Source organism: Pongo abelii, chromosome 17 (assembly GCF_028885655.2).
Source record: "Pongo abelii isolate AG06213 chromosome 17, NHGRI_mPonAbe1-v2.0_pri, whole genome shotgun sequence".
Taxonomy (NCBI): Eukaryota; Metazoa; Chordata; class Mammalia; order Primates; family Hominidae; genus Pongo; species Pongo abelii.
The window spans coordinates 85,017,083-85,044,478 of record NC_072002.2 but is presented as its reverse complement, the minus strand read 5'-3'; the positions used below and the strand labels follow the sequence as shown (position 1 = coordinate 85,044,478).

Below are 27,396 nucleotides of genomic sequence, written 5' to 3'. Positions count from 1 at the left end.
AGGGTAGCTTTTAATGAATAGCAAAATCACCAGAAGGCAGAGAGAAGAGAAAACTCAAGAGCCCTGAAATAATCTCCAAACTTAATTATCAATTCTAAATAATTACGAGTTAACTATAGTATACTTCATCCATCACGAGGAAATAATTAGCAGGAATTAAAACTTGAGCACTATTTTGTTCTTCTTACCTTTTTCACTTATACTTGGAAATAATAAGAGTATTCAGAAGGTATTAGAAGGGGAAATTAATGTAGGGGAAGAGTATATCAGAATGTTAGTTAATTGGTCACCAAGGGACTAGGAAAATAATGAAAAATATGAGAAGAAAATAATATTCTCTCTATTTATCCACAGAGTAACTTCTTACAGAACTTCCTCTCTCTAGCATTGCCGAAAGGAGGAAATAAACATCTCAGTAATCTGACTATTCTTTGGTTGAAGTTACTCCTGAATATATCATTTGGAGAAGATGGACAACAAATGATTCTGAGGCTTGATGGCTGTCTAGACTTACTAACAGAGATGAGCAAATACAAGCACAAGAGCAGCCCTTTATTGCCTCTTCTTATCTTTCATAATGTTTGCTTCAGTCCTGCTAATAAACCCAAGATCCTGGCTAATGGTAAGTATTCACACACACATACATTTATATATGTAGTTATTCATAGACTGTTCAGGTCAACACCAAATAATTTTATAAATAATTTTCTAGGCATTTATTAAGCACCCACTGTGTTCAAGGCACTGTGGAAGGCATGGGAATGAATCAGGCATGGCTTCAGCCTTCCGTGGGCTTCCAGGAGTCTCCTGAGGTTAGCAAATCATGTCATTCCCGTGCACATAGTGGACACCTGGAGGAAGGGGAGCTGTGGATGAGGGCTGCCTGGCCTTACCTTCTGCTCCCTCTCCTCCTTGCTCTTCCTCTAACTCTGGCTCCCCTCCTCTGCATCTTCAACCAAATGCTACTATGTCAATGAAGCCTCTCCGGAACCACGTGTTAATATAATAGCCCCCAACCCCTTCTTTCTGCCTTCTCTTTCCTCCTTCTCACTATTTCCTTTCCTGGTTTTATTTCCCTCCATAGTATTATCGCCATCTGATAGACAATGTGTTTCATGTATCTGTCTATTCCTAGTCTTCCCACACTATGAAGGTAAGCTCTTATGGGGTCAGGAGGTTTTTGTCTGCTTTGTTTGTTTATGTGTAGCACCTAGAATTGTGCCTGCAAGTAGCGAGCACTCAATAAATATTTGATGATTGAGAGAGATCCTAAGCAGACCGGAGAGAGTTCAGGGCTTGAGATCAGATGGTGCAGTTAGCCTCGCAGAGACTTCATTCTCTGAGATGTAGGACAGATGGAGGCGAGGATTGGTAAGGATTCAGAAAAAAATTGAAGCAAAAAGAATCAGAAAGATCTTTTTCTGCAACCATATGTTATCTCTGTGAGGAGTATGTGAATTTCATGGGGAGTGAGTTTTATAAAAGACATGTGTTCTAGTGAAAAACAGAAGAAGGTGGGCTCCAGACCCAGTGCACCAGGGCATCACTCCAGTGTCGCCTGGTGCAGCCTCGCTGGGCCCAGCTTCTTCATCTATAAAAGAAGCCCACTCTTCTTGGTTTGGTAAGAATCAGTTTATAAACACACATAAAGTGCCTAGCACTATTTCTGGTACATGATAAATGTTTAAGATGGATTCATTCTCTTGTTCTTTCATGTTTTTCACTTAAACTTTTCTCAGAGGCATTTTTCTGTGAAATCAAGGGTTTTCTAAGTGTACGAAAATGATTCTTCTTACATTTTGTGGTGTATATAGTTGTGATTCTATTTTTCTGATAAGCATTCTGATAATCAACTGCTAGATACGATATAGAAAGATGTTTAAAGTTCAGTTAGCTTATACCAGACCTAACCTTACTGTGGATTTTGCACTCTGCCTTCCGGTGGCTGCTGTGTTGATGCTGTGTTCTCTGTTGCTGCGTGATGTACATGACTGGTTTTATTTCCATCTTCTCCCACTGTATCTGCTTCAGCCCTTACATTTGTAAAATGAGGGTAATGATAATCCCTCCTTAGGGCAATGAGAGCGCCTGTGAAGGGTTTGTGACCATTCTTGGTATATAGCAGCTGCTCAGTAACATCTGATATTGTTTATTCACCTTTCTTAGAATGATTTTTTTTTTCTTTGGGGACTACTTACTCCAGTTTATTATTGAGAGTTGGAAAAAGGTCAAGCTTTTTGAGAACTGAAGGAGAGAAGTCTGCATTTTTCCACTTCTAGACCCCTCTAGAATTATTTTTAGCATTTCTTTATAGTCAGCTATGCTTTTTCTCCTTCATTAGCTTAAAGCAGATGGATAAACTTTGGTGAGAAGCTTCCCCTACCCCACAGACTAGAGATCAGTGGGCTTTTCAGGCAGAGGTAAGATAAGAGACATCAGCTATGCAGTTTCTGTGTGGGACTATAAAGGGATGTCACAGGCTATGCCTGTCTTTCCACTTGGGGATCTACAGAGGAGGCCTTAGCAGAGTCAGCCAGCTTAAAAGTCTCCCAGGAAAGGCTGTCTCTGATCGGTAGCACCCACACATCTGGTTTAAATGGTCAGGAGTGGAGTGTGCAGTGGAGCTTGACCTTGCTGGTAAAAAATAGATCTGGGGCTTGGCATGGTGGCTCACAACTGTAACCCCAGCACTTTGGGAGGCCGTGGTGGGTGGATCATTTGAGGTCAAGAGTTTGAGACCAGCCTGGCCAACATGGTGAAACCTCGCCTCTACTAAAAATACAAAAATTAGCCAGGCATGGTGGCGAGCATCTTGTAGTCCCCAGCAGGAGAATTGCTTGAACCGGGGAGACGGAGGTTGCAGTGAGCCAAGATCGTGCCACTGCACTCCAGCCTGGGCAACAGAGTGAGACTCCGTCTCCAAAAAAACACAAAAAAACAAAAAAACAAAAAAACAAAAAGATCTGGAACATTCCTTGTTTCTGGTAATGCCATACTAAGTCTCCTCTGAAAACAACAATAACATGCTAGACAGGCTGTATTAAAATGCACCTCAAAATAATCCAGAAACTGAAAAGATAGTGAGAAACTTCCAGTCCAGTTTTGATTGAAAGTCTTGCCCAGACAAGTAAGAATTATATAGAAAATTATTTTGCCCCAAATGCATTTGCCAAGATTGTATGCTTGGCTTTTGTTGAGGAGTATCGAGGGGTGAGAGAACAGAAGCCGTGATTCCCCAAAGTGGGGATTCTTACTGGCTATCCTGCTTGTATTAAGCTGGACCTCCAAAGAACCATTCTCTTAATACATGGATAAGTCAGAAATAAGTTGGTTTCCCAAACTTCATGAAGGAGACTGTAAAGAAAAGGAAAAAAAAATGTGAGAATGGGTACTACAGACTGCTTCTGATAGGGCTCGGCACCCAAAGTTGGCCGTGAACTTGGCTTGAGGTGTCTTCGATTGATGGTGCCTCTGGTACTTAGCAGAAAGCAAACTGCCTTGGTGATGGATGAAAGACAAGTTCATACTGGGCCTCAGGGAACCTCTACAAATAATTTTTCAAAAGCATTAACCAGTACAAAGTTAGAGACAATCAAGCACATTAGGAGACATGGCAACATGTAGTTAAGAAACAGCAGAAGGATAAAAATACCAGTTTATCTGCCCAGACTTTGAATATGGGAATTACAAAGCACGAGTTTAAAAATAACTTTAATTATACCATATTTAGATAAATAAATGACAAGCTTGAAAATTTTAGGAAATGGGAAACTGACAAGTTGAAATATTTGAAAAGAACCAAACAGAACTTCAAGAACTTTACTGTGCAGTATGATAATCAGCCACATGTAGCTATTTAAATTTAAACTAATTAAAATTATTTAGTTGTACTCACTACATGTGGCTAGTGGCTATCTTATTAAATAGCAAGACATAAATATTTCCATTATTGTAGGAAGTTCTGTTTTACAACAGTAATCTAGAACTTCAGTAGCCAAAATTGAAAACTTAATATACACGTCTGACAGCAAGTTAGGTATAGCAGAGAATTTAGGAATTAGAAGATAGATTTGAAAAATATTATCCAGAATGCAGCAGAGAAAGCTAAAAAGACGAGAAGGGATTAAAAGAATCAAAGGTAAGTGACACAGCAGATGTATCAAGACAGTCTTTGTGTTTAATGAAGTGTCCTAGGAGAATGGGAGAGGAAATATTTGAAGAAATGGTGGGTAAAAATTTTAAGAACTTTTCTAAGACATTAATGTCACCATAACTGACAACTCACTGTAATTACCAAACTGACATCCCTAAACTTATAATTAAACCAATTATATTAAGAAGGTAATATTCAAAGCTCATTACTTTCTCATTATTTACATTTTACTACCGTATATTCACTTTAGGTTATTTAAATATTTATATGAGAGTTCAGACTTACTTGTTAAACTCAAAATTGTTTTATTGCTTTGTTATATGCATGTTTCACAATAACATTTGTTTTGTTAAAAAAGTCAATCCACTTGCATTATCAGAAGGGCCCACCACATTAATTGACACACACACACACACACACACACACACACACAGTACTTTATTAAAAATGCTTTAAGAGATAGCAGCTGGTTGAAGGAGTTATAAACTTACTTAGATCACTGGAGTTATATATTCTCAGTGTTTGAGACAACATTTAAAAACATCACTTGAAGCTACTCAGATGGAACATAAGGAAATCACCCTCCCATTTAATAAGGGGACATTTGATGTGCCCTGATGAGTAGCACTTGCAGCCATAACCTCATGTGATAAATTGCATCTGCAAGCTACGTACATGGCTTGGTTCTGGGTAGGTTATGATACAGGAAAACCAAAGGGCATCAGATAGTGCAGATGAGGTGTTCAGGGAGTCGGCTGCAGCGTGCCCGAAACATCACTGCACCTGCCTTTCACATTGTCCTGATGCACATTTCCAGTTCTCTTTAGGGAGCAGCTTTTTTTGTTTTGTTTTTGTTAAATATTTAAAATCCCTTAAAATAAAAAAATTGAATTATATAGACAAAATTTTTGTTTATTTTATTCTGGAATCTTTCACACAACGAATATTTATTGAGCTCCTAAAATACACTAGCATTGTGGTTGGTCTAATACCAGTGAGCAGACACTGCCATCTAACTAATACCAGTGAGCAGATGCTGCCCTGTAACTAATACCAGTGAGTAGACATTGCCCTCTAACCAATACCAGTGAGCAGACGCTGCCTTCTAACCAGTACCAGTGAGCAGATGCTGCCCTGTAACTAATACCAGTGAGCAGACACTGCCCTCTAACCAGTACCAGTGAGCAGACACTGCGCTGTAACTAATACCAGTGAGCAGATGCTGCCCTCTAACAAATAACAGTGAGCAGACACTGCCCTCTAACCAATACCAATGAGCAGATGCTGCGCTCTATCTAACACCAGTGAGCAGACGCTGCCCTGTAACCAATACCAGTGAGCAGACGCTGCCCTGTAACCAATACCAGTGAGCAGACGCTGCCCTGTAACCAATACCAGTGAGCAGACGCTGCCCTGTAACCAATACCAGTGAGCAGACGCTGCCCTGTAACCAATACCAGTGAGCAGACGCTGCACTGTAACCAATACCAGTGAGCAGACGCTGCCCTGTAACCAATACCAGTGAGCAGACGCTGCCCTCTAACCAATACCAGTGAGCAGACGCTGCCCTCTATCTAACACCAGTGAGCAGACGCTGCCCTGTAACCAATACCAGTGAACAGATGCTGCCCTCTAACCAATACCAGTGAGCAGATGCTGCCCTGTAACTAATACCAGTGAGCAGACGCTGCCCTCTAACCAATATCAGTGAGCAGACGCTGCCCTCTATCTAACACCAGTGAGCAGACGCTGCCCTCTAACCAATACCAGTGAGCAGACGCTGCCCTCTATCTAACACCAGTGAGCAGACACTGCCCTCTAACCAATACCAGTGAGCAGACGCTGCCCTCTATCTAACACCAATGAGCAGACGCTGCCCTCTATCTAACACCAGTGAGCAGACGCTGCCCTCTAACCAATACCAGTGAGCAGACGCTGCCCTCTAACCAATACCAGTGAACAGACGCTGCCCTCTAACCAATACCAGTGAACAGACGCTGCCCTCTAACCAATACCAGTGAGCAGATGCTGCCCTCTAACCAATACCAGTGAGCAGACGCTGCCCTCTATCTAACACCAATGAGCAGACGCTGCCCTCTATCTAACACCAGTGAGCAGACGCTGCCCTGTAACCAATACCAGTGAACAGACACTGCCCTCTAACCAATACCAGTGAGCAGATGCTGCCCTGTAACTAATACCAGTGAGCAGACGCTGCCCTCTAACCAATATCAGTGAGCAGACGCTGCCCTCTAACCAATATCAGTGAGCAGACGCTGCCCTCTAACCAATACCAGTGAGCAGACGCTGCCCTCTATCTAACACCAGTGAACAGACACTGCCCTCTAACCAATACCAGTGAGCAGACGCTGCCCTCTATCTAACACCAATGAGCAGACGCTGCCCTCTATCTAACACCAGTGAGCAGACGCTGCCCTCTAACCAATACCAGTGAGCAGACGCTGCCCTCTAACCAATACCAGTGAACAGACGCTGCCCTCTAACCAATACCAGTGAACAGACGCTGCCCTCTAACCAATACCAGTGAGCAGATGCTGCCCTCTAACCAATACCAGTGAGCAGACACTGCCCTCTATCTCACACCAATGAGCCGACGCTGCCCTCTATCTAACACCAGTGAGCAGACGCTGCCCTCTAACCAATACCAGTGAACAGACGCTGCCCTCTAACCAATACCAGTGAGCAGATGCTGCCCTCTAACCAATACCAGTGAGCAGATGCTGCCCTGTAACTAATACCAGTGAGCAGACGCTGTCCTCTAACCAATATCAGTGAGCAGACACTGCCCTCTATCTAACACCAGTGAGCAGATGCTGCCCTCTGTCTAACACCAGTGAGCAGACGCTGCCCTCTAACCAATACCAGTGAGCAGATGCTGTACTCACAGACCCTGCCCTTGAATCTTTTCCTGTTTTAGTACCCTTTATTTCTTTATCTTGCCTGATTGCCCTGGCCAGAAGTTCCAATACTGTGTTGAATAGGAGTGGTAAGAGATGGCATCCTTGTCTTGTGCTGGTTTTCAAAGGGATGTTTCTAGCTTTTGCCCATTCAGTGTGATATTGGCGGTGGGTTTGTCATAAATAGCTCTTATTATTTGGAGATATGTTGCATCAATACCTAGTTTATTGAGAGTTTTTTGCATGAAGGGGTGTTGAATTTTTTTGAAGGCCTTTCTGCATCTGTTGAGATAGTCATGTGGTTTTTGTCATTGGTTCTGTTTATGTGATGAGATTACGTCTATTGATTTGCGTATGTTGAACCAGCCTTGCATCCCAGGGATGAAGCTGACTTGATCTTGGTGCATAAGCTTTTTGACATGCTGTTGGATTCAGTTTGCCAGTATTTTATTGAGGATCTTCACATCGATGTTCATCAGGGATATTGGCCTGAAATTTTCTTTTTGTGTGGGTGTCTCTGCCAGGTTTTGGTATCAGGATGATGCTGGCCTCATAAAATGAGTTAGAGAAGATTCCTTCTTTTTCCATTGATTGGAATAGTTTCAGAAGGAATGGTACCAGCTCCTCTTTGTATGCCTGGTAGAATTCGGCTGTGAATCCATCTGGTCCTGGGCTTTTTTTGGTTGGTAGGCTATTAATTACTGCCTCAATTTCAGAACTTATTATTGATCTATTCTGGGATTTGACTTCTTCCTAGTTTAGTTTTGGCAGGGTATATGTGTCCAGGAAATTATCCATTTCTTCTAGATTTTCTAGTTTATTTGCACAGAGGTGTTTATACTATTCTCTGATGGTAGTTTATGTTTCTGTGGGATCAGTGGTGATCTCCCCTTTATCATTTTTTATTGTGTCTATTTGATTCTTCTCTCTTTCTTCTTTATTAATCTGGCTAGCGATCTATTTTGTTAATCTTTTCAAAAAACCAGCTCCTGGATTCATTGATTCTTTGAAGGGTTTTTCGTGTCTCTCTCTCCTTCAGTTCTGCTCTGATCTTAGTTATTTCTTGTCTTCTGCAAGCTTTTGAATTTGTTTGCTGTTGCTTCTCTAGTTCTTTTAATTGTGATGTTAGGGTGTTGATTTTAGATCTTTCCCCTTTCACCTGTGAGCATTTTATGCTATAAATTTCCCTCTAAACACTCCTTTAGCTGTGTCCCAGAGATTCTGGTATATTGTGTCTTTGTTCTCTTTGGTTTCAAAGAACTGATTTATTTCTGCCTTAATTGTGTTATTTACCCAGTAGTCATTCAGGAGCAGGTTGTTCAGTTTCCATGTAGTTGTGTGGTTTTGAGTGAGTTTCTTAGTCCTGAGTTCTAATTTGATTGCACTGTGCTGTGGGAGACTGTTTGTTATGATTTCAGTTCTTTGGCATTTGCTGAGGAGTGTTTTACTTCCAAGTATGTGGTCAGTTTTAGAATAAGTGCAATGTGGTGCTGAGAAGAATGTATACTCTGTTGATTTGGGGTGGAGAGTTCTGTAGATGTCTGTTAGGTCCACTTGGCTCAGAGTTGAGTTCAAGTCCTGAATATCCTTGTTAATTTTCTGTCTTGTTGATGTGTCTAATATTGACAGTGGGGTGTTGAAGTCTCCCATGATTATTGTGTGCGAGTCTAAGTCTCTTTTTAGGTCTCTAAGAACTTGCTATATGAATCTGGCTGCTCCTGTATTGGGTGCATATATATTTAGGATAGTTAGTTCTATTTGTTGCATTGATCCCTTTACCATTATGTAATGCCCTTCTTTTTCTTTTTTGATCTTTGTTGGTTTAAAGTCTTTTTTATCAGAGACTAAGATTGCCACCTCTGCTTTTTTTTCCCCCCTTGCCATTTGCTTAGTAAATCTTCCTCCATCCCTTTATTTTGAGCCTATGTGTGTCTTTGCACATGAGATAGGTCTCCTGAATACAGCACATCAATGGGTCTTGGCACTTTATCCAATTTGCCAGTCTGTGTCTTTTAATTGGGGCATTTAGCCCGTTTACATTTAAGGTTAATATTGTTATGTGTGAATTTGATCCTGTCATTATGATGCTAGCTACTTATTTTTTACCAGTTAGTTGATGCAGTTTCTTCATAGTATCAATGTTCTTTACAATTTGATATGTTTTTGCAGTGGCTGGTACTGGTTTTTCCTTTCAATATTTAGTGCTTCCTTCAGGAGCTCTTGTAAGGTAGGGCTGCTGGTGACAAAATCTCTCAGCATTTGCTTTTCTGTAAAGGATTTTATTTATTTTTCACTTATGAAGCTTAGTATGGCTGGATATGAAACTCTGGGTTGAAAATTATTTTCTTGGGCCAGGCACAGTGGCTCACACCTGTAATCCCAGCCTTTTGGGAGGCCGAGGTGGGCAGATCATGAGATCCAGAGTCTGAGACCAGCCTGGCCCATATGGTGAAACCCTGTCTCTATTAAAAATACAAAAAAATTAGCCAGGTGTGGTGGTGCCCACCTGTCATCCTGGCTACTCGGGAGGCTGAGACAGAAGAATTGCTTAAACCTGGTAGGCGAAGGTTGTAGTGAGCCGAGATCTCACACACGGCACTCCAGCCTGGGAGACAGAGCAAGACTCCATCCCTCTCCCCCCGAAAAAAAGAAAAGATAAATTCTTTAAGAATGTTTGATTTTGGCCCCCAGTCTCTTTTGGCTTATATGGTTTCTGCAGAGAGATCTGCTGTTAGCCTGATGGGCTTCCCTTGGTGGGTAATCCGACCTTTCTCTCTGGCTGCCCTTAACATTTTTTCCTTCATTTCAACCTTGGTGAATCTGATGATTATGTGTCTTGGGGTTGCTCTTCTCGAGGAGTGTCTTTGTGGTGTTCTCTGTATTTCCTGAATTTGAATGTTGGACTGTCTTGCTAGGTTGGGGAAGTTCTCTTGCATAATATCCTGAAGAGTGTTTTCCAGCTTGGTTCCATTTTTTCCCATCACTCTCAGGTACACCAATCAAACATAGGTTTCTTCTTTTCACATAGTCCCATATTTCTTGGAGGCTTTGTTCATTCCTTTTCTTTTCTTTTTCTCTAATCTTGTCTTCACGCTTTATTTCATTAAGTTGATCTTCAATCTCTGACATCCTTTCTTCTGATTCATCGATTTCGCTATTGATACTTGTATATGCTTCACAAAGTTCTCGTGCTGTGTTTTTCAGCTCCATCAGGTCATTTATGTTCTTCTTTAAACGGGTTATTCTAGTTAGCATTTCCTGTAACCTTTTATCAAGGTTCTTAGCTTCCTTGCATTGGGTTAGAACATGCTTCTTTAGCTCGGAGGAGTTTGTTATTACCCACCTTCTGAAGCCTGCTTCTGTCACTTCGTCAGACTCATTCTCCATCCAGTTTTGTTCCCTTGCTGGTGAGGAGTTGTGATCCTTTGGAAGAGAAGAGTTATTCTGATTTTGGGAATTTTCATCCTTTTTGCACTGGGTTTTCCTCATTTTCGTGGATTGATCTACCTTTGGTCTTTGATGTTGGTGACCATCGGATGGAGTTTTTGTGTGGACGTCCTTTTTGTTGATGTTGATGCTATTCCTTTCTGTTTGTTAGTTTTTTTCCTAACAGGCCCCTCTGCTGCAGGTCTTTGGGAGTTGGCTGGAGGTCCACTTCTGCCCCTGTTTGCCTGGGTATCACCAGCGGAGGCTACAGAATAGCAGGTTGCTGCCTGCTCCTTCCTCTGGAAGCTTTGTCCCAGAGGGCACCCCCCAGATGCCAGCTGGAGCTCTGCTGTATGATGTGTCTGTCGACACCTGTTGGGAGGTGTCTCCCAGTCAGGAGGCATGAACATCAGGGACCCACTTGAGGAGGCAGTCTGTCCATTAGCAGAGCTTGAGCACTGTGCTGGGAGGTCTACTGCTCTCTTCAGAGACAGCAGGCAGGAACATTTAAGTCTGCTGAAGCTGCGCCCACAGCCGCCCCTTCCCCTAGGTGCTCTGTCCTAGGGAGGTGGGAGTTTTATCTATAAGCCCCTGACTGGGGCTGCTGCCTTTCTTTCGGAGAGGAGGAATCTAGAGAGGCAGTTTGGGTACAGCATCTTTGCTGAGCTGTGGTGGGCTCTGCCCAGTTTGAACTTCCCAGTGGCTTCGTTTACACTGTGAGGGGGAAACCGGCTACTTAGGCCTCATTAATGGTGGACACCCCTCTCCCCACCAAGCTCGAGCGTCCCAGGTCGACTTCAGACTGCTGTGATGGCAGTGAGAATTTGAAGCCAGTGGATCTTAGCTTGCTGGGCTCCATGGGTGTGGGATCTGTTGAGCTAGGCCATTTGGCACCCTGGCTTCAGCCCCCTTTCCAGGGGACTGAACAGTTCTGTCTCGCTGGCATTGCAGGCACTACTGAGGTATGAAAAATCTCCTGCAGCTGGCTTGGTGTCTGCCCAAATGGCCGCCCAGCTTTGTGCTTGAAACCCTGGGCCCTGGTGGTATAGGCACCCAAGGGAATCTCCTGGTCTGCAGGCTGCAAAGACCGTGGGAAAAGCGTAGTATCTGGGCCGGAATGCACCGTTCCTCGGGGCACGGTTTCTCACAGCTTCCGTTGGCTAAGGGAGGGAGATCCCCCACCCTTTGTGATTTCTGGGTGAGGCGACACCCCACCCTACTTTGGCTCGCCCTTCATGGGCTGCACCCATCGTCTAACCAGTCCCAGTGAGACGAGCCGGGTACCTCAGTTGGAAATGCAGAAATCACCCGCCTTCTGCATTGATCTCACTGGAAGCTGCAGACCGGAGCTGTTCCTATTCAGCCATCTTGCCAGCCACCCTAGTCATTTTTAAAAGCATCAACCAGTGTGATATTTGATTATCATTTTTATATAGTAGCTCATGCTATTGATATGTTTGTATGATAGTCTTTATAATTTATCATGAAAGCAGATCTGTTTTTCTGCCTGCCAAAATGTTAGCTGTAATTGAGTAACTCATTAATGTAACTAATTGTATACTTATTTTTGCACACTTGTGGTCTTTAAATGAATGTGCCTTTTCTTGAATTCCGGCCAAAAAATGAGGCCGCTTCAGTGTCTTTGACCTTTCTGTGCCTGACATGAAAACAATGTTTTGAGGTTGTCCTCCCACGTACCACACGGCATAAAAGATTGGTTTTGCCATAGTCTAGTGATAGCAGCTTTATGTGTGCACTCTAATGGGAAAAGGGGGGTGTCTGACTAGTCCAAGATAACAATACAATGCAGTGTCTGGGACGGAACCTTTTTAAAATATATGTTCATTTTTAGAAAAAGTCATTACTGTGCTTGCTGCCTGTCTGGAAAGTGAGAATCAAAATGCTCAGAGGATTGGAGCAGCTGCGCTTTGGGCTCTGATATACAATTATCAGAAGGTCAGTTTTAAAAATCATTGTTACACCTGGGGAGCAAACAACGAGGTGTAACCCAGGTATAAACTCTTAGGATACATCCAAAGGTGTCAAGAGTTACAGCAAAAGAAAAAAGACAAAATCAAAGACCCGTGTTCCCTTTGCTCATTCATACAATTAGTAAACCATCAGTTGAAATCTTTTTATTTAATCATTTCAACAGAATGTCTCAGTTTAGAAGAGAATCTCTGAACTGACTTTTTCCTCTTAATTTAAATTGATTTACTGTATTATTGCAATTTTAGTATAGATTGTTTCTTCTAAAAGATGTATCAAGGGAAAACACATCTTAAAGTAAAACTGAGTAACAAAAGTTTTATCCAATTGTACAATTCCCCTTTCTCTAGCTCAGTTCTTGTAAGACTGCAGCACAAAGCCTGCTCTGAGAAAAGGGCAGGCAACGTGGAGATTTGTGTTCTACTCTTTCTCTGGCCTTTGGACTTCTGCTTTATTGCAGACATCTCATTCCTAAGGGAAATACCCATAAGTATCTAGTGATTAAATAGTAGCCAAGTGACAGCGTTAGGATAGACAGCCATCCTAGAACGGTGTTCTCTCAGCTGACTGTCTCTGCCTGGGCTAGTTTTCTCCCTGCTGGCCAGAGTCACGTACACAAGGACAAGAGGCTGTTGTTTTCTTTCTCACCTGGGTATCCCCAGAGCTTAGCACAGGATTTGGCACTTTGTAGTTACTCCATAAATATTTGTTGGCCAACTGCTAACATTTGGTATACGTGATCAGAAATCTGAGGTTCGAGGGAATATGAAAAACTGAAACCAAGTTTGACTAGTTTAAAATAGCAAATTGAGATTGGGGGAGAAGGAGTAAAAGAGAAGGGAAGAAAGAAAATGGGAATAGAGAAAGAATCAAGTTAGATAAGAGGATATGGGCAAGACTTCAGAATGTGCAAGGGGATTGGCTCAATAGGATGTATTATACTAAGATAGAACTCTCTAGTTATATTATTATATTTCATAATATTCTGTTTAATACTGTAGTTAGCAATGGGCAGAATTAGTGTTTTGCTATCATGATCCATAACACATGGCAAGAAACCTAATTAATGGATTGTTCTAGGCAAAAACAGCTTTGAAAAGCCCATCAGTAAAAAGAAGAGTGGATGAAGCATACTCCTTAGCAAAGAAAAGTAAGTTGCAATAAGAAAGAGATTATAGTTAAACCTGGAAGCTATTAAGTGAATTTTCTGATTAATGAGATATTTGGACAGGCCACAGCAAAATGGCATTGTAAAATGTGCCAATATTCAGTATGTGCTTTAATTATATCATTTTTAAAAATAATAAAATAGATGAAGGTTTAAGATGTGATCGCTTCTAAAAATGCATCTATGATCTTCGTCTTATTTTTGTACTAAATTTTCTTTGCCAACAGTGACCACTGTGCTGAAGTATGTTCTTAGTGATAAGAACTGGCCCAATTAGAATTAACTGTGAGCAGAAAACTTGGATCTAACGTCAGGGAGCTGGAGGACAGTCTTCCAAGGATTGATCCTGTTACCCTTATATCCACATTTCCCTGTGATGTGGTCACAATACTAGAGACGGTTTTCTTTTCAAAGCACATTATTCATTTTTAGTGACACCAAATTTCAGTGAGCGTTATTCTCTGAACATTTTTTATGCTAAAACACTGAATTGTGTCTTTCCTGTACTGTAATATATCTGTTGGTTATTTGTGTTTTTATAGCCTGATTTTTTTTTAAGCAGGGGAGGTTTTAGTTTGTTTTAGCTGTGACCATGAATTTCTGGAGCTAGTGAAGTTAAAGTTTATGCTTTAGGAAGGATGGTACATAAAAAATGAGTAATGGCATTCATTTGGAATTATAGTTAATGGTATCCATTATGGGGGGTACTTTTTAAAAAATACTCTGGGTAAGCTGTTAATTTAAAAAATGTATTAATTTTGTAACTTGTTTGTTTTTTAAAAAATGCAGAATATTCTGGAATGCTATTACATCAAGAACTTAGAGCTTTAAATTATATATAAATCCTGTTCATATGTATTTGTTTATGTGTGTGCCTCTTAAGTGTAGTACCAAGTTTCGTAAACTAGTATTTCTGTACTCTTATTTTTCTATCTCAGCTTTCCCAAACTCAGAAGCAAACCCTCTAAATGCCTATTACTTGAAATGTCTTGAAAACCTCGTGCAACTCCTTAATTCTTCCTGAGTGCCATGAGATGCTACACCTTGAAGCTGACAGTCATCAACAGGGGAGCTAAAGTTGAAGCCAGCTGTGTGTAGCAGCTGTTACCTGAAGACATGCTACCTCTCTACAAAGTGTTGATCCCCTTCTTTCCCATCAGAGAGAGAACTGGTGATACTCCAACACCGTCCAGTCGTGGCAGCTCTCCAGAAGTAATAGCAGCTGACAAGTTTCTGTGCCTTTTCCTTTCTGTTGAAAAGGCATAGAAAGTTCTGGGAACATAAACATTTTTACCCTTTTCTATGCCATTTATTTTGTAAAAATCCTATTTAACAGTTATTTAATAAAACAATATTTTTAGAAACTAAAAATTGACTAATAATTGCTGCTTACAGACTTTTATCAGTCTCATGAATATTAATTTTAGGAGTTGAAATAAGACATTGTGTCCTGGTTGTTTCTCTCTTTTTTTAAATTTTAACTGATGTAAAATTTGGCTCTGTCAGTACAAATCCTTATTTTCAAAACTTTCTGTTATCCAGAGCATCCATACTGGAAAGGGGCTGTGTAGAAGTAAGTGTGCATTATTTGTAAAGGGCTGTGTGGAAGTAAGTGTACATGATTTGTAAGTAGCTTTCTTGGGCAAGTTTTAGTGATGTTATCTTCTTTCTAGATGACTCTTAAATCATTACATTTATAATCTTCACCATTGTTTTCTGCAAGGCTGTGTAATAAAGAAAAAAGAAATAGAGTTGGGGCTATATAAGCCTGGGTTCAAATTTAGCTCAGCCTAAAACATCGTGAAGAATAGAGTAAGACTGAAAAATGCAGAAGATGGCCAGGCTTGGTGGCTCATGCTTATAATTTCAGCTCTTTGGGAGACCAAGGTGGGTGGATCATTTCAGGCCATGAGTTTGAGACCAGCTTGGGCAACATGGTGAAATCCCATCTCTCCTAAAAATACAAAAATTAGCCATTCCTGGTCTTGAGCGTCTATAATCCCAGCTACTCCAGTGGCTGAGGCACGAGAATCTCTTGAACCTGGGAGGCAGGGAGGTTGCAGTGAGCTGAGATCATGCCACTGCATTCCAGCATGGGTGACAAAGCAAGACTCTATCTCAAAAAAACAAAAACAAAACAAAACAAAAAAAAATGCAGGAGGAACAAGCTCTGTACTCTATTACATAATCTTACTTAACCTGTAGTTTTTAATTCAGCACTTAAACCAAAATCAAGTACTAATCACTTTCAGCAACTTTCCCAACACTTTTCAAAGTGAGAAAATTGTGTGTAAGAGAAATAAAAGGTGAACTATTAATATATATATGTTTGTATATACATATATGTCATATACATGTATACATATAGATTCATTTAGGATAATGTTTTCAGAAAAACTGAAAGGAAAAAATCATTTTAAGTGCTGTTAAATTGCAAACAGCAATAAAATAAGCAATGATGTTATTTAAGCTGGAAGTATGAGGACAAAATTTATGTTAAATACAGAAATAGTAACAGTTAAGTTTGTAATGTCTGAGAATTAATTGATTCGAGATCTGAAAAATAAATCTAGGAAGCTCAGAAGTTTCTGAGCCGCCCAAGTTAATGTGTAGCGGAAAACTCAACAATTCTGAGAGCAGGAATCTTGGGAATTATTTTTCCCTTTTCTCCCGGTGTCTTATATTTTTTGCCATTTTTCTGGAATTCTCTAATTAGCCCTCACTGATAAGTAAATGAAATGAATTTCTAACTCCCTTCGTAACTCCTTTATAACTCCTCCTTCTATGTCCCAGCTATTATTCTTGGAACTTTTGTCATTTAATCTATCTTTTTCTAAAATACTACCAATGTCTTTGTGTTCCAGGTGAATAAGCAGAGGCGCAGAGCGGTTAAGTAGTGTGCTCATTGACTGTGGTTGGTTATCAGTGAAGTGGAGGTTGGAACCCAGGATAACTGCAAAGAAGTTTGGCTTTTCTTTATAAACCACTTTTCTTTATAAACCATTTATTCTGCCCCTCTACCACCCCCACTGAAATATTTCTTTTTGTGTTTGAATCTTATAGATAAACACCGTTTTTCAACAAAAATTTGTTCTCTTCAGGGAAATGATATTATGGTTCATTGATTGACTGATTCACATATCAGAGTAGGCACTACCTCATCTTCTTGGAACCAGGAAGAATTGTTGTAACTCATCATTTTCCCTAGCAGTTCACAGTAGTACCAGAGGGAGATTTGTAGCCTAGTAGTCAGAACCATCCAGAAATGTTACCTGCCAAAGCCCAGGAGGACTGCAGACCTTGGAAAAAGGAGAGGGACCATGGCTTTAGGGGAACTTGGATTTGCCTCTCTTGGTGTCCAGGAATGTAAAGCTCGGGTGCACGCTGTAGTCCAGATCCTGGGGGACAGTCCTTGCAACTAGGTCTCCTGGGATTGTGCCCTGTCAGCCAGTGGGGAAGACGTTTCAGCAGGAACCTTGAGATGACTGGCCTACTGCTGTAGCAGCTGCCCTGCCTCTCCCTTGCGGACCAGCATCAGAATCCTCAGGTGTGTGCATTGAAATGCAGATTCCTGGGCTCAATGAGGCAGACTTGTGTCTAGAAGAATTTTTAGCAAGCTCTCCAGGTTCTGCTCACCACAGTTTGAGAACCACTGATTAATCCCCATGATTACAGAAAACTGCCTAGAACACGAAAATTATTTCATATCACTTAACTGCTGCCTGATGAAATCAGGACTTGAATCTGGGTCTCTTGAATGTGAACCAAGTATTTTTTCTTTCATACCTGCCCAAGTTTAAGCAAGGATCCAGGAAATAGGTGCAGGGGACTAGTTCATACTTCATGGTGTCCAATTTCTCCATATCCTAGCATTTTTGGTGGGCCGAGTTAGTGTATGTGCGCTATGGAAGCACAAAAAGGTAGTGCCACATCACACATGAAGTGCAGACATTGATACTGAGGCTTCTGGGCTTAAGACTTGAGCAGTTTGAGGGAGGAGGCAGCCATTAGTTTTGAAAACAGGAAGCTAGTAGGAAAGTAGTGTTAGCAGACCTGGCTAGACCCTTTTCCCACTCTTCCTAAAAACACGTACAGAAATGAATAGCTAATGTACCTCTTTTTTTGGTGTTCTATAAAGAATGGAGCAAAAAAAAAAAAAAAAAAAACAACAGCAGAATTTTGCCTATTTAACTCCAGATCACCAATTTTCTTTTGTAGTGTTAAATGGACTCATCATCCGTGGTCATTTTGCATCATCAGTCTTTGGGGCTGCACCTTGTGTATTCCCCATTTCTTGAGGTTGCCAGAGCCCCAAGTCTGCTTCTTGACTCGTGATGTTCCTCGGATTTGGCAGAGTGATGGGTAAGAGTAATGACTGGCATCCCCGCTTCTGCATTAAGATCTGCTTGCAGTTATTTCAGTGAATGAGAGAGCATAATAGAGCGGTTAAGAGTAGAGGGCTCTTGAGTCCTGTGGACCAGGAATCAACCCTGGCCTCACCACTGCAATTGTTAGAAACCTGGAACAGGCTCAAGTCTAACTGGGGATGAGGACACCTACCTTGTGCAGTTGGTGAGAGGACTGAGTGCTTAGCCTGGTACATAGTTATCCCTTAGATGTCATCAGTGATTTTTTGTTCTTACAAAATTCTCAAAAACATCTGTTTAAGCAAAAACTTTAAATCTTTTGTGTCCTTGCAAACTTTCCTCCCCTCTGGGAGGGGATGTGCTGGAAAGTGAGTTGGGCTGTGAAAGCTAAGGTTCCAGCATCCCAAAAGGATTGTTGGTTCCTGGTGGAGTGCATGTCCACAGTCCTGGGAGGACTGATTGCCCAGACACTTGGCAAGGCGCCATTGAGAACCCGAGTCTCACAAAGCACTGCGTACAGGCATTATATACACCTGGGGTGGGCACATTTTGTTCTGCTTGTCATGTTGTCTTGATTGAGTGTCAGTTGGCAAAATATTGCTCTTTTTCCATCTGACTTGTGTAAATGGAAGATTCAAAAAATTATAACCTTAGTAACCAAAACAAAATCTTAGCTTAAAAAAAATCCTTCAATTTGGGAGTAGCCATTTTTTTTTCTTCCCATTGATCACTGTTATCCAAAGATTAAGGGGCATGGACGATAAAATGCTATTGTTTTGGTCAATTAGGAAACTTAGTTTTGGGAAACATAGAGTTTATTCTTCGTAACTTAAAATTTATCATAGGAAATTCATCATACAACTCAAGTTTCCTTATACGACTCAAGTCCCGCACCTGGGGCTGTGTGGGACTTCGCTGGGCCTCAAGGCTCAGAGGTACAAAAGACTATGCCAAGACCCCGGGGTTCTGAGATTGGCAGCAACACAGAAGGAGCTCAGTGTGATCCTACTTTAAATGTTTCCAACAACGTTCAGTTTTGCATTTTGTTTGCTCCTTCCACATTGGAGGAATCTGCTTCAGAAAAAAAAAATCTTTAGACCCATGTTTTACAAAATACCCATATGGTAACATTCAATAAATTTCTTTTTAACTAATTTTGCATGAAAGCTAAAAAAAAAAAAAAAGTGTTTTAGTACAGACTCCAAGGTAATGTTCTTTGACACATTTCTACTTTTCAGTGGCATCCTTACCTCACTTTGGCCTCTGCCAATGCTTGTGCCTTTGGAGTATCTGCACCCATTTGGGTTCTTCTGGGCAGCGATACTTGGTAGTCTGGTAGCAGATTGCTTGCAGTTCTGTGTAAATTCTGAAAACATTATTTCTTCAAACAGTTTATTGGAACATTCTTTCTTTGGCTTACCATGGAAGTAAACATTATAAAATGGGAACTTACTGTTTTTAATTGTTTTCTGGTCATATTCATAAAGATTGGATTGCAAAGAATCAGTTTATGGGTATAATACCTGGTTTAAAGTTATATTTTGTATCTGCTAGGAATAGCCACATTTCACTGAGGAGAAACTCCAAAATAATAATGGCTTCAGTAAGAGAGGAGTTTCTTTTTCTTTTTACTGTTTTTGTTGTTGTTGTTTGCGTCCCAGGAAAGGCACACATGGGCAGTCTATAGCTAACAGTGTCCTCAGGGACCCAACTGCCTGCTTTTCTGCTCTGTCTTTGCACGTTTCCTTTAGGAAGTTACCTCATGGACATCAGGAAGGAGAAAGGCTGGAAAAGGACTTCCTCAGCTGTGTTTCCCTTTAAGGAGCCTTCCCAAAAGACAGGTCCAATAACTAGAGCTCACATCTCAGACAGAACAGCATATGGTCACTCAAAGCTTCAAGAGAGGCCGAGAATTGCAGTCCCTTATTTGGGCACATCGCCAGATCCAGTAGCACAGGCCACTGCTAATAGAGAAGGGGAGGTGGTGTTTGGTTCAGCATCCACCAGTGTCCACCAATGTTCTTGATTTGAGAGAAAACTGATGTAATTAGGGGTAAAAAAAAAAGAAAAAAAAGTATTGTCTTCTCAAGTAAATAAGATTAGATGCTTATTGAATTTATTCAGTCTGCATTTAGACTTTGTGATTAATTCTAGCTGCATTCAGAGCTAAAAATATTAGCGTCAGAGAAAGAAGTCAGATGCCTTTCCAGTGTAAAGCCAAATGCTGTCTGTGGAGTTTATGCCTATGAAATGCAGCCATCAGCTGTCAGGGTCCACCTTCTCCTCAGGGAGAAATGAGGCTGGGAAATAGAATGGTTGATGTGAACAGATTGCCAGCATTTTCACGGACAGTAATTTAAAACTGGCTAATTGAAAAATAAAATTAATTGCAACATTTTAAATATGTACCTTTAACATTTTATGTATGTAAATATATATTACATATATGAATCTAAATATATATTACATATATATGTATCTAAATATATTTATTTTATGTGTGTAAATATATATTCATTCCACAAACTTTTGATTAAGGGCTGAGGCCTTTTTAGAGTATAGTTCCCTTATTGGTGTTAATACTGTTTTTTTTTTTTTTATCATAAATCACACCTAATGCATTTGAACAATTTCCAGTTTCAGTTTCTGAAAGTGGAGCAAATACTAAGGCACATATTAAAGCAACCCAAACTAACCTCTTCCAGATCTTTTTCTTTCCTCTAAGGATTCTTCCAGATTTCTACCATTTTTTACTTTATTCAGTAGTTGACTTGCCACACCAGATTCAACAGCAATTTTTAAGTGACTCCTTGTTACCAATTGTTTGCAAAACATTCAACTTAGTTCTTACAGTAACAATTATTTTTCTGATCACTTCTGTCATTAATATTTCACCAAATTCTATAATTCCAGTAACAAGTCTAAGTGATGTAAATGGTTTGGGAACAAGCACAGCCAAATCTCTGTAAGCATGAAACTCACCTAAGGGAAGCCAGAGAGATGGCACTAATGCCCACCCCCTTTGTCCCTCCCCTGCTCATGTGCTCTGGCATCAGCCAGGATGTTTTATTGGCAGAATGGAGAGAATTCTTTAATCTGAGCAAATCTGTTCTGTGGTGGCCAAGTAAGAGAGGCTATGCCATTCTATGATCTTCTGAGGTTTCTTCAAACTTTGAACTGCCTTTTGTTTGTTTTCGTGGTTACTCCTTTGCCTGGCTCCCTATTATTAGAACAAAGATTTCCCGAGGATATGTGTACTTGCCTGGACGTTATTCTCAACTCACCTTTTACCCTCATGCCCTCTTCAGATTCTCTGGCTTGCTCATCCTATGCCTGTTCTTCTCCTACCTCTTTAATTCTTCAACTTTCCTCCCCCAGAGTGCTCCTCCACCCACTTTCACATTTACATTTTTCTGCCTGTTGTAAAAGGCCAAAATGTCACCTCTCCCATGAAGCTGTGTCAGATTCCCCACCTGGGAAGAAATGGTTTACTCTGAGTTTCCACAACTCTTTTAGATTTTAATTTTGTTGTTGTTTTAAATCTTTATGTCCCTTAGCCCTTTTGCCCTCATATTATGTTGATTCTCATACATTGTTCCCATTATCTCCATAAAGACATGACCTTTGATTGAGCTTGTAACTCCCCGCCTCTCATGACGCCTTGCACAAAGCAGGTGCTCAATATATATTGAATGAATGAATATGACTTTATTAAGCAAAGCTACAGAATTTCACAGTGTAAGTTAGGTTCAAAATTTATTGACTTTTTCAAAATTTGCAGAACCGTAAGTGTTTCTTTTATGGAATAGATTTCTGTCTACTGAAAAAAGAAGTATAGCTTAAAACACTTAAAATTCTTAAACTATCTTTTAGTTCAATGAAGAGGGAGAAAAAAACAATATTTTTGCTAGGATTTGAAAACTAGCACCCACATGAAACAAATGCCAATCTAAACTTTAAGGATCCTTTTTTTTTAACTAGGAATCTTACTTGTACATTCTTTTGAGGAATAGAGTGTAGGCATCAGCTTTTTGAAAACAGCAGTAAATTCTGAAAAATGTGTAAGCTGCAACTCCAGCAGTGTGGGAAAACAGAAGTAGGCAATTTGCATTACCCATGCTGTGTGAAAGGTACAAATCAACAGATCACCTGTCAGCTTCCTTCCAGGCCCTGCTTCTTAGTGTGCAGCAGCAGGCACTGTAAGAACCTGACTTTGACTAAAATAAACGTGACAGTATTTTCTTTGCACGGAAAGAGAGGAGGGGGCAGCAGTAAAGGCTGAAAGGGAACGTAGTAACTTGACTTAATGAAAACTGGTGGAAATGCATATTCTCTTGGTACCATCACAATAGGGAATAACATCTCTCATTGTATCACTTTAAATCTTTCTTAGCAGCAGCTGCTATGTGGAAGAATGAGGATACTGCATCTCTCATTTGGTGATTCTGAGTTTTGACCCAAATTAAGAAGCTTTAAATACAAAGTATGATTCACAATTGGTAGATCCAACATGTATAGCATGAGCTAAGTATGATTTAAAGCCTTGAAATGGTTAGGGAAATGGGGCTAGTGCTGACCAAGACGCTGACCTATCAGGACTGCTGATCCCTCTCCCAAAATTTCCTTTAGGATGGAGAGAGAATTGTAAGAAACCAACTGAGTCATGGGGGAGCTGTTGGAACTGCTGTGTTGGGGGTGGGGGATGTATCTTTGTTCAGGGGCTGCAGACAGCCCCGCAAGACCATGAGAGGGAAGACAGGTGTAAGGGGGGTAGGCAGTAGTGGGAGCTGTTCTTACTTCTCCCATCCATTGCCTTGGGGAAAACAGTGCCTGCCCCTGGCAGTTTAGATTTCTGGTCCAAGTGTGCTCATGAGCAAACTCTGGGCAGCAACACAAACCTCTGTGCTTCTGAGGAGCCGGGAAAAAGGGTGGGTCTCCTTGATCTCCATTAGGCTCTTCTGTTCTCTGCCACTTCAGTCCCCCACAGACATAGGCACTACAGTCTCAAAACATTTCTTCCTAATGCTTCTCATTGGGGGAGCAAAGGGTGAGGACCTGACAGAGAAGAAGGTACTTTGGGAGTGGGGAGTGACTGATTGAAGCCTAGAACTAGTTATCCATTATAGGCTTATGCACCCCTTGATCTGTCTTGGACTCATACAAACTAAGGGCTGGCCTTCCACTGTACCTGCCTGATACTCCAGAGGAAAATGAACTTATCAGGCAAAATAACAGGACATTTGAGGAAAACAACATGCTGAAAATAGGTTTTCAAAAAGAAGCAGAAACATTAAAACAGATGAAACAAAAATTTAAAATTAGTCAAAGTCATTGAAAGAGATGAAGAAATTAAAAATATGAACCCCAAACAAGAAAACATTAAAAAAGCAGAAAATATGTGCAGCAAATATAAAAGTTGAAAGACTACAATAGGTAGAACTAAGAATAGATACAGTTGAGTTATGAATTAATGAATTAGAAAACGAGATTGAGGAAATCTCTGAGAATTAGATGTATACTAAATAGAAATGATACTATAATAGTCCCAAGCCCCAGATTTGGGAAACAACCCAAATGCCTATCAATAAAAGAATGGATAAATAAATTGCAATATATTTAAGCAATGAAATACTGTTCAACAATGAAAAAATACTGAGAAATACAACATTATGTATAAACATCAGAAACTGATAAAAAGCTTGACATTAAAGTTTATATGTACCTCATTTATATGAGGTTCAATAACAGAAAAAACTAATCTCTGGTGACGGAAGTCATAATAATGGTAACTTAGAGGTGGAGTATTGACCCAAAGGTACAAAGCAACCGTATGTCTTCTATACCTTGATTTATAATGTTCTATGCCTTGATTCAGGTTATGGTAACACAGGTGTATGCATATGTAAAATGTCTTTAAAATTGTGCATGTTATATGTACATTATTCAATAAGGTACTGAAAGAAAATTAACTAGATGATAGCAACATGACGGACATTGGTAAGGGAAGAACAAAGGATGTGAGAAAATGCTACCTTGTTATTGAGGTGGGTTTTTTTTTTTAAGAAAAGATGAAAAAAACAGACAAATTAAAAGAGTAAATATGACAGAAACATAAAAGCATATCAGTAAAAGTAAATGAACTAAACTTATAAATGAAAGATGAACTTGATTTTATGAGTTTAGTCCATTTACTAAACTTACTTGAAAGACTGAGTTTTAAAATCTAAATATATATTATTTACAAGGGTGAAATAAAAGAGTGAAAAAAAGTAACCCAAATAAAATTGGAAGTTACTGTCAACCGATACTAACATGAATAAAATTGACTTCAAGATTTTTTTGAAATGGAGATGAGAAAGATCACCATAATGATAAACGATTCAATTCACCAAGAAGATGTAACAATTTTAAACATGCATGCATCTCATAAAATAACCTCAAAGTATATGAAGCAAAAAGTGGTAGAAATACAAGGATAATTTGACAAACCTGCCATCACAGGGACTAGATTTCTGCACATGCTCATAGGTGAAGCAGGTAAAAACTCAGACAGGATATAGAAAATCTAAATAATACAATTGATAACCTTGATCTAATGGGTATATACAGAGTTTTGCCACCAAAATTTAAAGAAAGCACATTTTTACTTGTTTCATATGAAGAATTTACAATTATCAGGTATTAGGCAACAGAGTCTCAATACATTTCAAAGAATAGGTCCATATAGGTGAAGAAGTCTTACCAGTATGTGATTAAGTTAACAATAAGATAGTATCTTAACATATTTGGAAATTTTTAAAAGACACACTTCTAAATAACCCAAAAGTTAAAGCAGAAACCACAATGGAAATTTACTGCATGATAATGAAAACACCGCACTTAAAGACCTGTGGGATGCAGTAAAAGTGAAAATTTTCTCCTTTTAAAATCTTTGTGGGAAATTTTTAGCTTTAAATCTATATAAAAGAAGAAAGTCTCAAAATTAATGAGCTACCTTATGTCTATTTTAAGAAGTTTGAAAAATAATGAAAGACTAAACCTAAATTAAGTTTGAGAGAGAATGAAAAAACAAGAGCTGAAGTCAATGAAATAGAACCAAAGACATAATGTAGGAAATCAACAAAGCAAACAAACAAAAAAAATCAGTTATTTGGAAAAAAGAACAGTAATTAGACAAATTTCTGTCAAAAATGATCAACTAAAAAATCAAAAAGATACAAATAATACAATGAAGGTAAATGTGGACATACATACAGATAGAGATTAAAGAGATACTACTAGGATGTTATCAACAATTCTATACTAGAATATTTGCAAGCATAAATGAAATGGACGAATTCTTGGGAAAATATAATTTGCTACATATGGCCTCAAAAATAAAATTCAGTAGTCCCATAGCTATTAAAGAAATCAACGTCGTGATTATAATCTTCCTATTAAAAACAAGACAGATTGTTTTTTGATATGATTAGGCTTTGTGTGAATGGAGAGGGAGACTTACTTAGATTTTGTTTTCCAAAGATAGCCAGGACAGTATTTCCTATCCCACTTACTTTTCTTAAAAAGTGACTTTGATACTTCCCCACTCTAGAGGTGGGGTCTGTAATTCTATGGCAAAGGTGATATGATATAACTTCCAAGGTTAGATGATAAAAGATGATGCAGCTTCCTACTGGTTCCCTTGGAACCAAGCCACCATGTTGTGAGAAAGCCATGCAGCCACACGAGGAGGCCGTGAGTTCTGCATGACAGTCATGGCTGAGTTTCAACCCCAGACATGAGTGAATGAGCCTTCAGATGACTCCGGCTCCCAGTCATTGAGTCACCCCAGCCTTTGTCTTCCCACTGAGGTCCCAGGTGTCATGGTAAATGGAGAACCACTGCTGCTGGGCTTTTGCTCAATCATGGCCCACAAAATCATTGAGCATCATAAAATGATTGCTCTTTTACATCATTAGATGTCAATTCTTCCTAAATTGGTTGATGGATTCAACACAATTCGAGTCAAAATTTCAACAGGATATTACTATAGAGTTTTATGCAATTATTCTGAACATTATATGAAAGAATAAATATCTGAGAATAGCCAAGACATTTTAGAAGAGGAATTTTGAAGAGCAATGGTTTTAGAACTTAATATTAAATTATGGTAATTAAAACAGTCTGATATTGGGGCAGGGATAAGCAAAACATATGGAAATTTAATATATGACTAAAATGGTATGCAATCAGTGGAGAAAGGAGAGACTACTTGATTAATAGGGTGAGAAAAAATATTATTCATACGAGGAAAGATGGAATTGGATTCCTTCTTTACAACATACGCAAAAATCAATTCAAAACAATTAAGGACTTATATGTCAAAAACAAAATATTAACACTCTTAGTAGAAAACGTATTTTAGACCATGGGCTAGGAAAGATTTTTTCCAACTAGATTTTAAAAAATGCATTGACTATAATAGACAAGATTGACAAATTTCAATATATAAAAATTAGGAACGTTGTTAACTGGAAAACACCCATAAAGAAATTTAAAAAGGTTGAGTTATGAACTGGATGAAAATATCTGCAATATATGTTACTGACAATGAGTTAATATCAACAACATATAAAGAACTTCTACAAATCAATAAGTGGAACATAACCCAATGGAAAAAATAGGAATCATGAGCAGGCATTTTCAAGAAAAGGAAACTCATCGACCAATAAGCATATAAAAAGGTCTTCAATGTAATTTTCATTTAGGAAAATAACAATTAAGAATTAAGACCACAGTGAGTTACTTTACACTCAAATGATGACAAAAAGTTAAAAGTCTGATGGTAAAAATGTTGGAGAGCATATAAATTCATGGGAGTTTTTATACATTCCTGGTGGAAATGGAAGTAGTTGCAACCACTTTGCAAAACAGTTTGACATTATTTCTAGAGTTCAACATTAACATACACTATGATGTAGCAGTTTTAGTCCTTGGTATGCATCCCCAAAATATTCAAGAGAACATGAGCATCAAGAGTCATGTAAAAAAGTGTTAATAGCAGTATTCTTTACAGTAATGACCACCTGGAAACATCCCAAAAGCCCATCAATCGGATAGTTAATGAATAAGCAGTTTACATAATTCAGTTTACTCAATGGAACATTATGCAGCAGTCAAAATGAATGAACAATAACAATATCCAACAGTATGAATGGATTGTAGTAGTAGAATCTTTTATTGTGGTAAGTCATATAAGACCTTCCTTTTTAAATAATTAATTGTGCAGTGTGGTATTGTTAACTATAAGCATAATGTTCTACAGCAGATCTCTAGAATTTTATACCCATTGAATAGCAACTCCCCACTTCTCCCTCCCCCCAGACCCTAGCATCC

At 39.5% G+C, this 27,396-nt stretch overlaps 2 protein-coding genes across 5 annotated transcripts in view; both read left to right on the top strand.

Moving 5' to 3' along the window:
- Positions 1-15,025, top strand: part of RTTN (rotatin) — a 204,391-nt gene extending 189,366 nt beyond the window's left edge. For all 3 annotated transcript variants that reach the window (XM_024236082.3, XM_054538073.2, XM_054538074.2), the window contains 4 exons: positions 355-622; positions 12,350-12,453; positions 13,567-13,636; positions 14,593-15,025. In XM_024236082.3, coding sequence (XP_024091850.3) covers positions 355-622; positions 12,350-12,453; positions 13,567-13,636; positions 14,593-14,678 — 528 coding nt within the window. In that variant the 3' untranslated portion in view covers positions 14,679-15,025. The remainder of the gene's footprint in view (positions 1-354; positions 623-12,349; positions 12,454-13,566; positions 13,637-14,592) is intronic.
- Positions 15,026-16,033: 1,008 nt separating this feature from the next.
- CD226 (CD226 molecule) overlaps positions 16,034-27,396 on the top strand; it is a 141,339-nt gene continuing 129,976 nt past the window's right edge. The window contains exons 1-2 of one of the 2 annotated variants that reach the window (XM_054538076.2): positions 16,034-17,201; positions 17,873-18,016. The gene's annotated coding sequence lies outside the window, so the exon portion shown is untranslated. The remainder of the gene's footprint in view (positions 17,202-17,872; positions 18,017-27,396) is intronic. The other variant, XM_054538077.2, reaches the window with a different exon arrangement.